Source organism: Tursiops truncatus, chromosome 12 (assembly GCF_011762595.2).
Source record: "Tursiops truncatus isolate mTurTru1 chromosome 12, mTurTru1.mat.Y, whole genome shotgun sequence".
Taxonomy (NCBI): domain Eukaryota; kingdom Metazoa; phylum Chordata; class Mammalia; order Artiodactyla; family Delphinidae; genus Tursiops; species Tursiops truncatus.
In genome coordinates this window covers 73,493,490-73,510,615 of record NC_047045.1, presented here as the reverse complement: position 1 = coordinate 73,510,615, position 17,126 = coordinate 73,493,490, and the positions used below count along the sequence as shown (strand labels likewise).

At 52.0% G+C, this 17,126-nt stretch overlaps 1 protein-coding gene across 1 annotated transcript in view; it reads left to right on the top strand.

Annotated features, from left to right (window-relative positions):
- The window catches only part of ZC3H12D (zinc finger CCCH-type containing 12D), a 45,022-nt gene extending 28,513 nt beyond the window's left edge, over positions 1 to 16,509 (top strand). The window contains exons 4-7 of the mRNA XM_019951888.3: positions 4,485 to 4,624; positions 9,373 to 9,607; positions 12,604 to 12,710; positions 13,904 to 16,509. Of these exons, the coding sequence (XP_019807447.2) occupies positions 4,485 to 4,624; positions 9,373 to 9,607; positions 12,604 to 12,710; positions 13,904 to 14,604 (1,183 nt within the window). The 3' untranslated portion in view covers positions 14,605 to 16,509. The remainder of the gene's footprint in view (positions 1 to 4,484; positions 4,625 to 9,372; positions 9,608 to 12,603; positions 12,711 to 13,903) is intronic.
- Positions 16,510 to 17,126: the final 617 nt, after the last annotated feature.

Here is a 17,126-nt window from a genome sequence, read left to right as displayed (position 1 = left end):
AGAGAAAAAGTGCATAGAGCTGCATGTTACATTCTACCACAAAACAAATTCTAAAATACTAAAAAGATAAGTATGAAAAAGAGTCATAAAACTAAAGAAAACAAAGTTGATTATTTATCATAACCTTGAATCAGTAATAATGTTCTAAACTCCGTTAAAAAAAAACTGCAAAGAAAAAGATTGGTACACTTAAATATGTAAAAATCTGAAACTTCTACATGTCAAGAATTGTAAAATTACATGTCCAACAAAACTAGAAAAAACATTGGCAATAATATGACAAAAGCTTAATATCGTTAATAGGTAAATGTTTTTACAAGTAAAAGAAAAAACAGACATCCCCAAATATATGCAATAGAAAAATAAGCAAAGAACATGAATAGAAAATTCACAGAGAAAAAACAATAGCTAATGAACATATTTTTTTTAACGTTCAATCTCATCAGTAATCAAAAAATGCAAATTAAAGCAAGATTTCATTATTTGCCAATAAAATTACCAAACTGTTGAAATGACGCAGTGCTCTAATACACCACTGGTGGGAATGTGAATTGGTACAATCTCTCCGTAAGATAATTTAGCAATATGTATCAACACCCTTAATAAAAATACTCATGTTCTTTGACCTAGTAATTCTAATTTGAGGGAATCTATCCTCACGACATAATTTTGAAATACAAGTAGAGTTTTATGCACAAAGATGTTAACTATGTCATTATTTATGATGGCAAAAGACTGGGAATAACGTAAATGTTCAGTAATAATGGATTAAGTAGATAATGTAATTCTACATGATGAAATTACATTTACTAAAAACTCTTTTTTTTAAACATCTTTATTGGAGTATAATTGCTTTACAATGGTGTGTTAGGTTCTGCTGTATAACAAAGTGAATCAGCTATACATATACATATATCCCCATATCTCCTCCCTCTTGCGTCTCCCTCCCACCCTCTATCCCACCCCTCTAGGTGGTCACAAAGCACTGAGCTGATCTCCCTGTGCTATGCAGCTGCTTCCCACTAGCTATCTGTTTTACATTTGGTAGTGTATATATGTCCATGCCACCCTCTCACTTTGTCCCAGCTTCCCTTCCCCCTCCCCATGTCCTCAAGTCCATTCTCTACAACTGTGTCTTTATTCCTGTCCTGGCAGGCGGATTCTTAACCACTGTGCCACCAGGGAAGTCCCCCTGTTGATATTTTCTCCTTACTGTTTGCATAAGCCTCACAGCTCAGCGACAACGGCCAAAGGGCTATTTTCTCTAAGCTGGAAGACCCTACAGATCTAGGGGGGTGAGGCCTGGTTCCTGATACGTCACTGGAGCTACAGGAATCTAGAGTTCTCTTGAATCTCCACAAAGCCCAACTTCTAACACCATTGATTAGCATTTCTTTTTTTTTTTTAAAGAATTAATGACTTCTTACCATATGGTGTCATATACTAAGACTTCATGATGTTTTCTTTTAATTTTATTTATTTATGGCTGTGTTGGTCTTCGTTTCTGTGCACAGGCTTTCTCTAGTTGTGGCAAGCGGGGGCCACTCTTCATCGCAGTGCGCGGGCCTCTCACTGTCGCGGCCTCTCCTGTTGCAGAGCACAGGCTCCAGACGCGCAGACTCCGTAATTGTGGCTCATGGGCCCAGTTGCTCCGCGGCATGTGGGATCCTCCCAGACCAGGGCTCGAACCCGTGTCCCCTGCATTGGCAGGCAGATTCTCAACCACTGCGCCACCAGGGAAGCCCCTGATTAGCATTTCTAAGACTCCCTTTTTTACTTTATAAACCTGGACCTATCCTAATCCTCTCTGAGAAAGTAGTGGAAGAAGCCACGCACAAGAGAAAGCACAAATGTGAACATCTGATGTGTTGGCCTTGCCTGGACGTGGAGAGGATGCGAGGGCCATGGGGACCCTTGGCTCTCTAAGCACCCAGCCCTGCCCCTCCCACCTCCCCTTCGCCTGCTCCACGGGTTGCAGCCGCACTGTCCTCTTTTCAGTCCCTAGACACGCAAGCCTTTCCTGCACCAGGGTCCTTCCAGCCAACCCTTCCCTGTGCCTGGGCTGCTTCTCTTCGGGCTGCTCATAAGACCTGTTTCTTCTCAGTCATTCATTTCTTCAGCATGTTTTTGTTGAGCCCTTACCAATTATCAGGCACCACCATGCTAGGTGCTGGGAACGACAGGCAGCAACAGGAACCTATGCTCTAGAAAGGGGGAGGCACAATTCATCCTGTGGGGGAGTGTGCATGTCCAACTGTGACAGGTGCCAGGAAGGACAAGGATGGTGCTGTGAGGACTCCTAACAGGGGAATCTGACGGAATTTAGAGGCGAGGGGATGCTTTTCCTGAGGAAGTGACGATGAAGCCGAAGGAGGAATGGGCTGGGCTGAGAGGAGTGGAAATAGTTGGTGCAAAGGCCCTGTGATGGGAGTGAAGGGAGATGCATGGTCAGGACAAAGGGCTGAGGGAGTGCCAGTGGCTGGGTGGAAGTTGTGAGCAGGGGGTGAGCTAGTCTTGAAACCAGGCCGTGGCCGAGTCCCAATGAGTCTGCATTCTCAGTATCTCAAATCTATGTACCTGTCTCCCTCTCCAGCAAAATGCTGCTGACCTCCACTCATGAAGTCTGAGGGGTGTTTTCAGGCTTCACTGGCCCCTCAGAGCAGCATTTGGCTGCCCTCCTCCCGAGGCTTCCACGATGCAGCCTCTTCTGCTTTACCCCCTGCTCTTCTTTTTTTTTTTTTTTTTTTTTTTTGCGGTACGCGGGCCTCTCACTGCTGTGGCCTCTCCCGTTGTGGAGCACAGGCCCCGGACGCGCAGGCTCAGCGGCCATGGCTCACGGGCCCAGCCGCTCCACGGCACGTGGGATCTTCCCGGACCGGGGCACGAATCCGTGTCCCCTGTATCGGCAGGCGGACTCTCAACCACTGCACCACCAGGGAAGCACCCCCCTTCTCTTCTGAGAGATGCCTTTGTTTCTTCCCTTGGTTGTCCTGCTCTACCTGCAACCAGCTGCTCGGCTCCAGGGCTCCTCCAGGTCCAGCCCCTGATGCTCACTCTCTGTCCAGGCAATTCTCTCCACGCGGTGGCTCCAACTGGTGCTTAAACGATGACTCACATGTTTTACCACCCAGACCTCTCTTCTGAACCCTAGCTGTTTATTTAATATTTCCACTTAGAGGTCACCAAGGCTCCTCCCAACTCTCCATGTGTCCACGACCAAACTCAGGATTGTTTTCTCTAAATCCTGTCTTCCTCCCAAACAGGATCTGTCTCAGGGAGCCCTCCATCCCCTTATACAAGTCAGAGGTCTCCTCAGTGCCTTTTCCCCTATCACCCCTGTACCCAGTCAATCAGCACATTCTGGAGATACTATCTCTCAGGTTCACCTACTCTTCACCACCACCAGCTGGGTCCAGGTCACCATCAGGTTTTGCTTTGATGACTACAGCTGCTTCTTAACTGGTATCCCCCCTACTCTGGATCCTTCCAACTTATTGTCCTCTGTGCTGCCAGGTTGAACTCTTTGAAACATACATCAGATCACATCTCATCACATCACATATACCCCCAGTCTTAAAATCCTAAAATCTTTCTACAGCTTCTCATGCTTCTTAGGAGTAGACAGATCTTCTAGCTCCTAAGACCCTGCCTGGTCTTTTTCTTTTTAAATTTATTCTATTTATGTATTTGGCTGCTCTGGCTCTTAGTTGCGGCACGCGAGATCTTCGTTGCGACATGCGGGATCTTTAGTTGCAGCATGTGGGATCCAGTTCCCTGACTAGGGATCGAACCTGGGCCCCCTGCATTGGGAGCACGGAGTCTTAGCCACTGGACCACCAGGGAAGTCCCCCTGCCTGGTCTTGGGTCTCCTCTCACACTGCTCTCTCCTTCCTGTCTCCACTGATGGATGGTTACAGTGGAATTTGTGGGGCACATTGGCATCCTTACTTGGATTTGGGAAGACCAATATCACATGGACAACCCTCTCTTTTTTTTTTTTTTTTTTTGCGGTACGTGGGCCTCTCACTGTTGTGGCCTCCCCTGTTGTGGAACACAGGCTCCAGACGCGCAGGCTCAGCGGCCATGGCTCACGGGCCCAGCCACTCCGCGGCATGTGGGATCCTCCCGGACCGGGGCACGAACCTGTGTCCCCTGCATCGGCAGGTGGACTCTCAACCACTGCGCCACCAGGGAAGCCCTGACAACCCTCTCTTGATCCATATTAGCTTCAGTTAATAAGAGGATCTTGTCTATTAATCCTTGGAATGCACCCTCCTTGGAGCCGGAGACCCTCTACATATTATCACAAGCTAATTGGTTCCAATTAAGGGACATATTTTGTGCAAAGAATGACCTATTTTCAAAATGCAGATTTGCCTGATTCCCTTTGATTATGAGACTATGATCCAGGCTATTCCCAGGAAAAGTCACTCTTGAGGAACCCTTCCTGTTTCTCTGCAGATGTCTTTGTTTTCTCATTGTAGTCATGGAAATAAAGAAGCCTTCTCTTGCCGGGGAATCCAGCTGGCTGTGGACTGGTTCAGGGACAGAGGACACACCTACATCAAAGTTTTTGTCCCCTCCTGGAGGAAAGAACCACCAAGATCTGATACCCCGATTAGAGGTATGCTGGAGCAGATACATTCTCAAGAGGGACTATACACCTTTCCTCCACAGTACTCCTGAAAATCACAGTCAGTTATCTGCTTACCGCTTGTTTGATGATGTCTGTCTTCCTCACTGGACTATAAGCTCCATGAAAGCACTGACCATGAGTGTGCCCTGCCAGAGCCCCGTCACCTAGCGTAACAGCTGGCATATAGCAGGTGCCCAATAAATAGTTGTTGATAGATAAATGAACAAAGTATTTACTCTTTTAGTGTGAAAGATTAAGTTCCAAAAATAATAGAATCTTATAACTTTTAACACTGCAGAAAGATTGGGTCTGCATCCCACCCCTAGTAGAATACAGACACTGAAAGAGGCATCTGTTTGGTCCAGTGATATTTATTAACTGAATATCTAGTTCAATCTCTTCATTTAAAAAAAAAAAAAACAAAGGGAAACGAGACCCAGGGAAATCTTTATTTTTAATTCTTATATCAGCTAGGAATATTTTCAGCTACAAATAATAGAACAGGTGGTTTAAATAAACAGGGTTTTTTTGTTTGTTTGACTTTCTTATAAGAAGTCACATGCTGAGCCACTGCTGGTATCATGTCAGCCAAGTCCGCAATGTTGGGACCGACCTCTTCGTGATCCTGGCAGGTTTCATTGACTTCTTCTTCCAGCCTTTTAACCAAAACTTGCTGGTTTTGTTTTCAGTTCTGTCAGTGGTTACCAGTTGCTTCTTCTTCTCTTTCGGATTCTGTTTTTTAAGTAAAACGCTATTCTTGTTTTACAGATACGGTATCTTCTTGACTATTTCTATACTAATACAGACTTTAAAAAAGTTCTCTGAAGTTCCATGAATCTTATTTATTTTTTCTGGGGTCAGTTCTGTTTGTTCATCTCTCTCTTTCTCTCTCTTTGTGCTGTTAAATCTTCTTCTCAAAAGTCTGGTGATCCTTTGCTTGTCAGTGTTTACTTGTGAAAAGAGAACCAGATTGGTTAAAAACATACCTGTGCAGTTGCCATGGGCTTCCTCTCCTGGTATTTGGATCTTTCCCTAAAAGGTAGGACTGACCATTGAATGTGCTGAGCAGGAGAGTTCACTTCAGCACACCCTGCGCAGAGCAGGCAGGCAGCTGGACGCCTCTGCCCACCACACATTCCAGTGCCACGAGGATGATGGTCTTACTTTAGGAGGTCAAAGGCCACATGGGAACCTCCTCCTTCCTAGTTATATCTTCACTTTCCATACAGTGATAGGGACCAGAAAGGGTGGATGCAGCTGCCCCATGGTAGCCTTTCAGTTAATAATCCGACTTCTGCTGACTCGCCACTCCTGCTGGAGAGCGCTGGGACTTTGCAGGGAACGGGCTCTACCTCCTCTTCAGCCTCCATGCACATCTGGGCTGTGGTTCCCTTTGTACTGTAGGATCAATATGATCCTACCTGCTTTCTTTCTTTCTTTCTTTCTTTTTTTTTTTTTTTGCCGCGTGGCATGTGGGATCTTAGTTCACTGACCAGGGATCAAACCCAAACCCCCTGCATTGGAAGCATGGAGTCTTAACCACTGGACTGCCAGGGAAGTCTCTGATCCTACCTGCTTTCTGTCTTCCTAAAATTTGTCAAAATCCTGGGTTTGCTGCTGTCCCCAAGCCCATTTTTAATGTGCTTATGGATTCCCTACCCCTTCTGTACTGCTTCCCTTCTCTTTCAATGGGATTATGAGAAGGAGGGGGGATGAACACTTGTGTTCATCATGGACCAGTTGTCCCAGATTATTCTTTATGGTCTGAACACAGAGAATGGTGTCTTTCAACAGCTGTGCAATATTGTGCAATATATATTGTGCGATACATAATGGATAAAGAGTAGGGAATTCACTTTGGGGTAGGGAAGAATTTTTAAACAAGCCACAACAAATGCAGAGAGACAGAGGAAAGAGTCATAAATTTGCCTACATTACAATAAAAGCTTCCGTTCACTAGCAAATACCACAAAAACAAGAAAACGAAAAGACAAGCCTCAACCTGGGAGAGGCCATATATCACATATCCCTGATGAAGGATTCCTGTTGGAATCTATAGGGAACTTATCCAAACTAATAAGACCAAGACAAAGGACAAATATGTAGAAAAATGTGCTAAGGCATGAATAGGCCTTTGACAGAAGAGAAAACACAAACGGCCAATAAACATATGAAGCGATGCTCAGTTGTATTAGTAACCAGAGAAATGCAAAATAAAATCACAGCAAGAGGCCACGTTTCACCCACCAGACAGGGAAAAATTTAAAAAACCTGCAAATGCCAAGTGCTGGCAAGGTTGCCTTAGACGCTGTGTTGGGTAGTAACTTGATATAACTACTTTGGAAAATAACGCAGCGTTACCTTGTAAAGTGCCTTTCCCTACAACTCAGCAATATCACTCCTTAAGACAGACCCTAGAGGAACCCTTGTCCTTCTGTACCAGGAGACTTCTGTGCAAAACTGACAGTCATGACATGGCCAGACCTCAGGCACACAATGTTCAATGAGGAAAGAAGTCGCCCAAGAATATGTGCGAGGTGATTCCATTTGTGTGAAGTCTGGAGGCTCATAATCACATTGGAGATTGTCCTTTTGAAGGGTACATATATATGCATTTAAAAAAATAAAAGCAAGGGAATTATAAACACAAAGTTCTCAAAACTGGGTTATCTTAAAGGGAGTGGAGGGAGATGCAAACTTCGAGGGGCAATGGGGACTTCAAAGCACAGGCCGTGTTCTATTTCTCAAAGGGAGTACCACACACCTGGCATTTAACTAATGAACTGTAGTTTTAAATTGAAGTATAATTGACTTACAGTATTGTATTAATTTCAGATGTACAACATAGTGATTCTGTTGCAGGAAAAATGGGGCACAAGAGGATAGTCATGTCTGAGGTCTTGAGTGAGTCCTTGGGACAGACGACCAAGTGAGGGTCCTTGGCTTTGGGCAGGAAAGAATTCTAGAGTGAACCATAGTAAAGTGAAAGCAGGTTTATTTAGAGAGCTACACACTCCATAGACAGAGTGTGGGCCATCTCAGAGGGTGAGAGCCGGCCCTGCGATATGAGTGGTTAGTTTTTATGGGCTGGGCTAACGCGTGGGGGGAATATTCTAACTGTCTTGGAGAAGGGGCAGGGGATTCTAGGAATTGGGGCACCCCTACTTTTTGGCCTTTTATGGCTAGCCTTGAAACTGTCGTGGTGCCTGTCATAGCGTCATTTACTTAATGCATTACAATAAGGGTATAATGAGGCTCAAGGTCTAGGGAAGTCTAATCTTCTGCCATGTTGCGCCTAGTAGGTTCTAACCAGTTTTTGTTGCATCCCGTTCTTCTTAATGGTTGTGTCATTCTTTCAATAGTTGTGTCCTTCCACCTTCCTTCCTGTCTCAATTCGATATTTTTATACATTACAAAATGATCAGGGCTTCCCTGGTGGCGCAGTGGTTGAGAGTCCGCCTGCCGATGCAGGGGACGCGGGTTCGTGACCTGGTCCGGGAGGATCCCACGTGCCGCGGAGCAGCTGGGCCGGTGAGCCATGGCCGCTGAGCTTGCGCGTCCGGAGCCTGTGCTCCGCAAGGGGAGAGGCCACAACAGTGAGAGGCCCGCGTACCGCAAAAAAAAAAAAAAAAAAAAAGATCACCACACACACGGCATTGAAAAAAAATTATTCTTTGTACCATACATGCATTATGCACTTTTGAAAAGTCTGGGAACCATGTCATATAGGAAAGGACTGAGACATGGGGGACGAATATGCTAATCATCTTCCACACGCGGAGTAACTGTTTCGTGTGGAAGGGATTTCTTTTGTCTCCGAAGGCAAAACTAAGATCAAAGAGTAGGCCGTCCAGAGATGCGGATTTTAGCTCCTGCTAAGAGACCTTGTAACGTCTGCAGCTCCCGGGACACACTCCCTCCTCCCTGGCTTCTTGGGGGCTCGCCCCACATGCGCTGGTCCAGTCGTCCCACAGATGCTGGGAGGCAGGTGCAGGAGTCATCTTCCTAAGTGCAAAACCCGATGTTCAGAGAGGGGTGAAAAACCCGAGAGCTGGAGCTAAGAGCGGAATGTAGGCTGCAGATTCCTAATCCCGGCCTCTCTGCTTGACATTCTTGTGTCCCTCAGAGCTGTCAGTTGTGGGCTGCTCCGTCCTGAAGGTGTCCCAGCAGACTCCTGTGTCATGGGAGAGGGGGCAGTGGTTCTCCGCTAAGGGCCCCGGCAGCACTCTTCCAGGTGGATGCAGGGCTCCTGGTAATTCCTAAGTGCCGGGATTCTAGTTAAAATAGGGATGTCTTTCTCCAGAAGAAGTCCTCTGTGTCTACTGTGGGAGGGGCACGGGGCAGGTAACCATCACAACGACAAGAGCTGTGGCTTCACTCTTCCTTCCAAAGTGTGTCTCCCTGGCTGGGCACCATCCTCAGGGCTCCCGTCATGACGCAGGCAGGACAGAAGCCAAGAGCCCACTTGACCTCAGGCTGCTGGCAAATTCCTCTCTGAGACCTCCCTGCTCTTCGCCTGCTAGGCTGGGCCATAGGGGAGAGGGGGAGGGGGGAGAGGGGGGAGGGGTCTAGGGGAAGGGGGAGTAGGGGGAGGGAGGCGGGGACGGGTGGGAGGGGCGAGCTGATCAGAGAGGAGCCCTGAGCTGCCGGAGCCGCTCCGGAGTTTAGGACGGCTCTGGGGGTGGAGAGCCCCTCCGAGAAAGCGCCTCATGCGGTCCCCGCCCTGTGGCCCCCAGAGCAGCACGTGCTGGAGGAGCTGGAGAGGCAGGCGGTGCTGGTGTACACGCCGTCCCGCAAGGTGAGCGGCAAGCGCGTGGTCTGCTACGACGACCGCTACATCGTGAAGGTGGCCTACGAGCAGGACGGGGTCATCGTCTCCAACGACAACTACCGCGACCTGCAGAGCGAGAACCCCGAGTGGAAGTGGTTCATCGAGCAGAGGCTGCTCATGTTCTCCTTCGTCAACGACCGGTGCGTGTGGCCCGTGGGGTCCCGGGGCGGGTAGGGGGCGGGGCGGTGACAAGGGCCCCCGCGGGGCTTAGTCCCGGGCTCAGAACCCCCTGCCCCGGGCCGCCCGCGCCCCTTCCCCGCCGCACATCTCTCTGTTGGCCCTCTCTGCCTCCTCTCTTTCGTGACCAGATTTCCCCCACGGGGCTGTCTTGTCCCATCTGTCCTGTGACCTTTCTGTTCCCACGCCCACATCCAGCTGAGCCAGCACCCAGTTGCCTGACGCATGGCCTTGGGGGGACCGTTCTTTTTTTTTTATTTTTGAAGAATTTAACATTTCAAATAAGAGCACTGGAACTGTCATCATGGGGTGAATCTGAACTTTGTTGCACTCCCTTTCACTTCTTTTATGCTTCTGTTTTTTTCAAAGTTTTGAATTCCGGATGGGAGTGGGCACCATCACCTTTTCTTCGGGGCTGTAAAGATCTTGGAACCGTCTCTGTCTTAATACGTCTTGGTTGACACTTTCAAGAGAATCTGGTTGGTTCATCTGTCCCCTAGGGTGTTTCTCCTGGGTCAGGTCCCCCCTGGACGAACCAGCTACAGCGAAGGGAGGACGAAGTCAGGGTCACAAAGCACAGACCAGTTAGCAGGTGCTGGGTGACCAGTTAGCAGGTGCTGGGTGAGTCCCTAGACGGGGCTGAGGTGGGCAGGGTGTGATGGCTGGTCCACAAAGCACAGACCAGTTAGCAGGTGCTGGGTGAGCCCCTAGACCGGGCTGAGGTGGGCAGGGTGTGATGGCTGGTCCACTGCAGGTGTCCTGGGGCATGCTGAAGAGCCTGGCAAGGTGGGCCTGGTCACAGGGTAGGACAAGATGGGAGGGCACAGCAGGCTGGGACGTCACTCCCATTCCAATTTCTGTTCCAGGCATGGTAGCTCGGTCCTCATTCTGGGCTCTCTCACTGGCTTGTAGGAATGTGGTTTGGGACAAGCTCCCCAACTCCGTGAGGGCAGGGACTGTATGTGTCTTATGTGCCACAGCTCCAGCCAGCCTGGCGCATCATAGGCACCCAGTGACTAGTTGTAGATTACTGAGTGAGTGAGTGTAAATGGCTGCAGCCCTTGGGTAGGGAAGATGGGGAGACAGAGGCCACGTGGCCGCTATATCAGGCCACCTGCACACGGCAGACCAGCTCCTGACCTGGAGCCTGCGGGGCTGTGTGTGTGGTGGAAAGGGCTAGGGCTCTGGAAGCAGCAGATGAGGTTTCAAACTGAGGTTCTGCCACTTACTGGCTGTGTGTGGTGAGGAAAGCTCTCAACCTCCCTGGGCTGAATGTTCTTCACCTTGAATCATCTGCCCTTGGATTAGTCACACTTACCTCTGAGACGGTCGTGAAGACCAGAGAGGACTGTATGTACCCCTGGTGGTAGCGGTTATTCTCAGGCCAGGCCAGGACATGTGCCTCCAGGGCGTACCCACAGCCAAGGAGGCAGAGGTACCCTCCTACGCCCCAGGGCGGACGGTCACAGCAGCTGCTCTGCAGTATCCCCCACGGTCATTTCCACGTTCAGGAGGCTGGAGGCTTCCTCTCTCTGGCTCAGGCCCGGAGGAAGCTGGCAAGGCTGGCACCATCGGATCCCGAAAATCCTCACTGAGTTCTGGTGGATCATGGCCGCCTCTGACCTGGTGACAGCCTGGGGTCCAGGCCAAGTCCTCTTGACACACTGGCCTCTGCTCAGGGCCTGCCCGAAGGTCCCCCGACTGCCAGAGGGCAGAGCCTGCCGCCTGCCTGTGGGCAAGGACGCTCGCCCCGTGCCCAGGGCACGTCCATAGGGCCCTCCTGGCCCAGCTCCCGGCTGTGAGGCCCGGGAAAGAGCAGGAGGTGACGCCTTTGGGAACTTTTAATAACTGCACTGGGTGGCTCCCTGGATTCTTGGTCAGGGCCCAACTCTGAGAAGCCGGCTGTGTAGCTGGGATCTGAGCCACGCAGGCTACCCGGGACCAGGGATCACCCAGCTGGGGGCCGGCCTGGGGGATGTGGTCTGCACGGTGGGACCCCAGCGTGACCCTTGACACTAAGGGGGAAAGCAGCCCGTAACTACAAGCCCCCGATCAGAATCCACTCCCTCTCCAGTGGAACCTCTGTGTGACCTGGAAGCGCCTCCTGGGAACGACAGTATGTTCGTAGGAAAAGTGGATCGTGCTGAACCAGGGAGTTTCCCTTCTGAGGAACGTTGTTTTCCCTTTTGAGCTGCGGGCATCGAGGATGCATTCCCTTCCTCCTCAGACCAAAGCCAGGGAAGGGAAGGGGCAGGCGGGGGGCAGGGTGGTGTCAGAGAGTGACAAAGTGACCCCCGCCCATGGTTTGCAGAGGAGGGGGGAGCCTGCGCTGAGCCCTGGGGCTGCGTGTGCCGCCGCACCTGTGCGCAGGCAGCCCCCGGATCCGCTTCTTCGCTGACCCACCAGCTGGCGTTTTGAACTCTGTTAATTTTCATCCCCAACCTGAGAGGCCCAGAGCTGTGGGGGCAACACAGGAGAAATGGAGCTCCCAGGACCAGAGAGTCCCCCGGGCCCCCCGGAGGTCTCCAGCCTTCTGTTGAGGACATTGGAATGCAGCTTAGAGTCACTTTCAGACTAGGCCCTAGTGCAGTTATGCTTCAACTTTAGTGGATAAAAATGATCTGGGAAGTTGTTAAAATGCAGATTCCTGAACAACTTGAGGTTCTGATTAAGCAGGTCTGGTGTGAAGCCCGGAGCCTGCATGTTTCCAGGAGTTGCTAAGTGATTCTGGCATTGCTGACTCAGCAGGAGAAAAACTTGGACAAGGCCCAGGGGCTGCTGTCCTGGGATCTGTCAGCGCTGTGCTCTGTGCGGGTCAGTGTTGAGGAAGGCTGTGCTGCTCTAACACGCTGTGACAACCCCTGGGTGGGAGAAAGAGTCCTGGACGGCAAGAGCCCTGGTGCTGCCCGCGGCGGGTCTCTGTGGGCCTCGCAGTCACTCCCCTGTGCTTGTCTTCCAGGTTCATGCCTCCTGATGACCCCCTGGGCCGTCGGGGACCCACCCTGAGCAACTTCCTGAGCAGGAAGCCAAAGCCCCCAGAGCCGTCCTGGCAACACTGCCCCTATGGTGGGTAGCGCCCCACGCCTTGTGGGCCCTGTTCAGGTCAGAAGCGCTGGCTGGGTGGTCCGCAGCCTGGGTTCTAGCCCGGCTTCTGCCCTTAATCAGCTGTGTGACGCTGGGGAGGTAACTTACCCTCTCTGGACGGCAGGTTCCAGACAGGGTTATTGTAATGGTGAACTGCCATCCTGGACCCCTGTTGCATGCAGTTTGTGAGGGCTGGATGAAGGGGCCACACACAGAGCAAAGTCATATCCAGGGAGCAGGGATGCTGTGTGCACCCCACGCTCTCCTTTCTCAGTCCCTCCCCTGGCACCTTGTGCCCACATCCTGCCCCACAGTCTCTCCTAAACCCCTACCTACCCTTAGGGACTCTGGTTGGTGCGATCCATCAAGAATTAAGGATTCTCTCCCAGAGCCCTCCAGGGACACTAGCTTTCTAGCCAGCTCTTTCATTAGCTTGCTTTGGGCAAGTTATTTAATGTCTCGTTTTTTGTGCCTATAGAAGTTTAAGATGCTGTAAGTGATACTCAGAGTCATTTCTTGTTAGAATTAAGGTGATCTCACACACACACACACACACACACACACACACACACACACACACACACGTTGAGGTGGCCCATCCTGTTCCCTTCCACTGTCAGAAGGGCCCTGGTTTGGATGATAAATTATTTGATCACCTCTGTTAAAACAGTATGTAAGGGAAGGGCAATGATTAGTACAAGGGATGTGGACAATAGGGTAAACTGAGTCAGCACTGGAGGCACAATCCTATGTCATGAGCACCCACTCCCAACACCCCCCCCCCCCCGCCACTAGGTTGGCCGGATCCAGTGTCTCTGGGGAAGTGGAGGCTGAAGGTCATTGGATCCAGAGATTTGGTCTCAGTCCCTGGTCATGGGAACTTCCAGACAACAGTCCCCCTGCGCTGGGTGGGTAACACTGGGGTACCGTGTCCAGTGGAAAATACCACGAGGAGTAGGGTGCCGCACCCTCATTCGTCCTGTCTGCGCCCCAGGGCACTTCTCCCCACCTCGTCCCGCCCTAAACCTGACAAGTCTGCAGCAGGCCCGGGGGCCTTCCCGGAGGAATCTCCAACGAGAAAGGCCGCGCAGGGCGGGCACTGCCCGGACTACACCGGGCCTCCCCACCCAAGGTCTCTCACCAGGAGCCCTCTCCCCCTGCCCCGCCCCTTCCAGGCAAGAAATGCACCTACGGCATCAAGTGCAAGTTCTACCACCCGGAGAGGCCGCACCACGCGCAGCTGGCTGTGGCGGATGAGCTCCGCGCGCAAACGCTGGCCTGGCGGGGCGCGGGCGGCGAGGAGGCGCAGCGGGGGAGCGCGCGGGCGGCCGACGTGGCGACTCTCGGAGGCGTTTTCTCGCGGCTCGTCCTCAGCGACGACCCGGGGCCCCTCTGCGCGCCCCCTCGGGGCCCCGGCAGCGGCCGCGCGCCCAGGCCGCCCTGTCCCGACTGGGGGGCGTCCGGGCCCGCGCCGTCCCCGCCAGTGCTGCCCGGCCTCCAGAGCCCCCGGAGCCCGCCGGGCCTACGGGGCGGATACCGCCCCGGCGCCCCGCAGAGTGACCGGCGCCCCCCGCGCCGGCAGCCCGCCGACCCGTGGGCCCTTCCTCTAGGGGCCGACTGGCTCCCGGGCCGCTCGGCCTGGGCGGGGTCGCGCTGGGATGAAGACGACCTCGGGGGGGCTTCGGGGTCCGTGCCCCAGGCTGCCGCCCCCGAGGTGGACTCGCGTGCCAGGGCACGCACCGTGCTCTGCAGCACCTTCCCGGCCCACCAGGTGGACAGCGTCATGGCCCTGTTCCCCGAGCTCTCCGACATCGCCAGGCTCATCCTCCTTATCCAGAGATTCCAGAGGTCCGGTGCGCCCGTGGGGAAGCCCTGAGAGCTCATCGAGGCTACCACATGTGCTGTCCCAGTCTTGCCTTGCGACCCCACCGGGCTGGTGGCCGTGGTCAGCCTGCATCTGGGCTGGCCCACCCGGTGGAGCCCCCTTTCCTTTAAAGATGGTCCGTTCCCTGGAGGAGGCCAGCTTCCTCACCCTCTGCGGTGCCCACGGTGGCACTTGGTGACCTTCCCTGACCACACAGGGGCTGCTGCTGGAGGTCCATGTTCTGCAGAATAAGGTTGCCTTCCATAGAGGGAGTGGTTTCTTGTGCTTGAAGACTGCAAAAGCCCACTAGGGCTCCAAGGGTTTGTCCAGAACACTCCAGGGCTGTTTGGTCCAGCTGCAACTGGGAGCCACAGGTGGGTCCCAAGATCAATTTAGTGGGTGACACCCGAAATAGAGCGGAAGAGAGACACACCCCACATAATCAGGCTAAGTGGGAAACTCTCCTTTGTTGGCCACGGGTGGGCCTGTATGCCCTTGGCAGCCATGGCCAAAGGTGGAAAACTGGTGAATGGCCTTGAATTTCATTACATCAGATCACGCTTGAAATAGGTAGTCAGTTGGCTGGTGCAGATGTTGGCATCAGGAGGTTTTCACATGAGCTCTGTCTAACCTCTTGAGGGGAACCCAGTTCTAGCCTCCACGTGTGGGCTCCACTTGTCACTCTGAGATTACGTGGCTGTGCTGGTCTGTGGGGGTGTGGCAGGGGCATCTGGCCGGGGCCCTCACACCCTTCACACACGCACACCACACACACAGGCACACGGCACACACACACACGCCCCTTGACTCAGGGCTAAGCGTCCCTGTTTTTCAGCCGTCCATCACGGCAGTTTCCAGCCCAGGCCCTATACTGGCCAAGCCTTCTGAGCTACCCCTCACAGCTGAGCCCAAGCCCTGTGAGTCAGGACTTTTGCTCAGAAACCTCTGGGGGGTTGGTCAGAGCTGGGGTGAGCCTTGGTCATGGAGGTTTCTCGCCACCTTCAACCATGGCTGTTTCTCCTAGCTAACTACTGCTTTGAATTTTGGGGGGAAGGGACCCACTCATTTGCAAAGGACAAGAGATGAGACAGTGCTGCCAGGACGCGGGCCCTGAGTCCTCCGGGGCCGTGGCATCTCTGGGTGGCGTCCACCCATTCACTCAGGGTTATGAGTCCAGCTCACAGATCTTGGCTGGTTTGTTCATGAGGAGAGTGTGAGGTACCTCCCAGTAGAAAACCAGCTCCCAAGCCTCCTGCAGACTGGCGAGCGCTCCCTATGGGCATGGCTGGCGCAGCCCAGTGCGCCCCCCGGAGAATCTGCTCCTGCCCCCTTCAGTGGGGTAAATGTTTCCTTTGGAGATACAGAGACCTTGTGTCCCCTGTGAGCCCTTTCATCTTTTTAAACCAGATTCTTAGTGCGGCTTAGGTCAGATCTCTTCCTCACCTCTTTTTTTCCCAAAGACAACACCCACAATTGTATCCTAATATTTTGGGACTGCAGTCCTGAAGAAGACCCACTCTTTCTAGGCAAACTGGATTCCCCTCATGGTGGTGTGGTTTTTTTTTTTCTTTTGACAAGACAGGCTTTATGTTAGAGCTGCTTTTGTCTCTTGGGTCTGTGTCCTGACTTGGAATCGTTGCATTGCTGATTTACAGTTAGAAATGTTTAAACTGCTTCCTTTGAGGACAAGTTTGAGTTTGAGTAAGCTGTAAAGCTATTTTATTTGGTGCACTGTGATTAAGACGAGCACAAAAACAAGTGAAGAAACAGCACATTTCAATGTAATCCCCTTTGGAATTCTTTCCAAAGTCTTGGTATGTCTTTGTGACACAAAACATGAATGGGATGGGGGTGAATGAAATGTTCCTAGTTGCATAACTATTACTGTGCTCCAAAAATAAATCACTTTTACCCACACCTGGACTCTCCATTGTCAAATTGTATGTCAGTTTCCCTTGTGTTGGCTTCTCCCCCCCAAGGCGGTTTTCTCACGTTAAATATTGTGGGTGTGAAGGCTGAGGTTATAGCTGCTTTATTCAGTGTTATTCCCCCCTTGGGGGAGGCGGGGAGAGGGCTGGAATTCACCTTTTCCAGGAGAAGCATCGAAGCCCGAGGCAAGGACGTGCCTTTGCTGGACGTTCAGCAGGCTGTACCCGAGGACACAGGCAGAGTCCTCCGTCACTCAGATCTGAGGCTCCCCGTGCTGGACTGTTGTTTGCTATGTGGTGTAGCTTTCTCAGAGGCCTCTGGAAGGTGGTTTGAGACACAGTTGCAGAATGTTGGGGGTTGAGGGCTAGAAGCAAGAGAAGCCACTCCTGTTGTCGGCATTGTTCCAGGTCAAGTGAATCCCTGCTCTCAGGATTTTACAGAGCTCAGATGGGGAGCAAATAGACAACTCCCAGCTGGCACGGGTATGGCTCGCTGCCTCTGGGAAAAAAGCCTCCGGTGGGAGAGAAGGGCATAGGGGAGGGGGTGAGTGGAAGGGTTATTAAGGAGTGGGTGATGGGGGAGGGGGCCCTGGGAACTGGAGCGAC